The 1,835-nt window shown below is 49.5% G+C and overlaps 1 protein-coding gene across 1 annotated transcript in view; it reads right to left on the bottom strand.

Annotated features, from left to right (window-relative positions):
* Window positions 1-241: 241 nt before the first annotated feature.
* Window positions 242-1,835, bottom strand: part of LOC104995505 (antigen WC1.1-like) — an 81,093-nt gene continuing 79,499 nt past the window's right edge. The window contains exons 19-21 of the mRNA XM_010849381.1: window positions 1,351-1,596; window positions 1,040-1,087; window positions 242-562 (exon numbers count right to left, since the gene is read on the bottom strand). Of these exons, the coding sequence (XP_010847683.1) occupies window positions 405-562; window positions 1,040-1,087; window positions 1,351-1,596 (452 nt within the window). The 3' untranslated portion in view covers window positions 242-404. The remainder of the gene's footprint in view (window positions 563-1,039; window positions 1,088-1,350; window positions 1,597-1,835) is intronic.

Below are 1,835 nucleotides of genomic sequence, written 5' to 3'. Positions count from 1 at the left end.
CACATAATTTATGTTGTAGTACGGAGACATAAATGCCAAAAGTAGAGTGAGTCCTCACTGTCAAGGAGTATGACACCATTAAAGACAGCATATTGTTGAGAAGTGAAGTGTTAGTCACTCAGTCATGTCCAACTTTTTGTGACCTTATGGACTATAGCCCACCAGGTTCCTCTGTCCATGGGATTCTCCAGGTAAGAATATTGTAGTGGGTTGCCATTCCCTTCTCCAGGGGATCTTCTCATCCGGTGATCAAACCAAGGTTTCCTGCACTGCAGGCAGATTCTTTACCATATGAGCCATTGAATGCATGAGTTTACCCAAATTTAAAACTCTAGAGAAGCTGGGAATTGAGAAGCTCAAATTCACCCTTTCCAGGACAGAAAGAAAAGATTGCAGGAGATCAGCTAACACCACTCACCTGTCTGAAAGGACCTGATCCCATCTTCCTTCTCTGGGAGCTCTTCCTCTTCCCTCCCCTGTGAAGCAAGAGGAACCCCAAGCACTGGTACCTCTTCAGCATCATCGTAATCCTCACCAGGGGCATCAATCCTCTGATCTGGGGCTTCCAAGGGCAGAGCAGGGGTCAGATGAAAGCAAAGTAAGTGGGCTGGTCTGGGAAATGACTAAGATCCCTTCTGACCCAGAGTTTCTGAGCCACTAAATAGAGGCACCTTGTTTCAAAAGATTTTTTTCTCTAAGATCATGTTTCAGTTTGAAGTGTCTATAAACCAAAACATGATTTTACACATCTTTCTCAAAGAAACTCATACCACTGAGCATTACTAAACTATTTTGATAAATTGTGCTTTCCAGATGTCATTTTTAAAAACATTATGTGCCAGTTGTGATTCTGGACACAGAGAGCCCAGCCCCAATGTGAGATATCACAGAACAGCCAGAGAAGGGGAAGAACGGACCCCATCTAGACACAAGGGATGCCTCTGGTCCATCAAAGGAAGACTGTTCCCCCTTGCATCTCATATCTATGAGGGAAACTCTCCTTCCCAAAGCCCAGCTGAGGCGGGTCCACCTTTATTACCTGGAGTGGATCTGGAGTCATTGTTGTCCTCACCATCTGACAGGAAGGCTAATGTGGAGACAAACATCACACAACACACAGAATGACCCTCCCCCCACACACAGGACCTGTATTAAGGCTGGGAAGGGACAGACCTGGCTCCTGCAGTGTAGCCTGGGGGCTCTCAGGGCTCTGAGAGGCCATCCTACCACTTTATAGGAGCTGCCTCTGTGAGTGTGGGGCACGCATTGGGTCTGAAGACGCTGAGAAGACCCACACAGCGAGTGGGTGGTGACAACCAAAGGTCCCAGGAGGGCAGAAGAGACACCCACCTGGGCTGCCCAGAAGACCCTCCTTCTGAGTCACAAGGTAATCGAGCTCCTCATACACAGCTTCAGCAAGACCATCTTCATAGCTGGATAAGGCTGAGAGATCCCCCAGAAGGTCAGAGATGCTGCCCCAAACACTCCCATCCAGGAGCCCACCTTCATCTCCCCAGTGCTCACATGGGGCTTGCCAAGGCCTTGGCTTAACCTCCCACCCTGTGCACCGTGTCAGCACCTTCTCCCCTGTCTGACCTGAATCCATAGCTCAGCTCCAACTCTGTCTAGTCTCACAGGCCATGACTTATGAAAGTTCACACCCCAGTCCTAAGAACCTCAGTATACTCAGCCCTAAGAGCTCATCACAGAGCACATGGAGTTCTGCAACTCAGAACAGAGACCTGGCCCAAGTTCCCCTCCTCACACCTGCCCCATCTCCTGCCTCCACACACTATCCCTGGTCCCCAGTTCCCCGTGCAGCCCACCTCTGCATA

This window comes from Bison bison, unplaced genomic scaffold (assembly GCF_000754665.1).
Source record: "Bison bison bison isolate TAMUID 2011002044 unplaced genomic scaffold, Bison_UMD1.0 scf7180017864281, whole genome shotgun sequence".
Classification (NCBI taxonomy): domain Eukaryota; kingdom Metazoa; phylum Chordata; class Mammalia; order Artiodactyla; family Bovidae; genus Bison; species Bison bison.
Note: the sequence above shows the minus strand (reverse complement) of the source record. Positions and strands in the feature narration are given on the sequence as shown.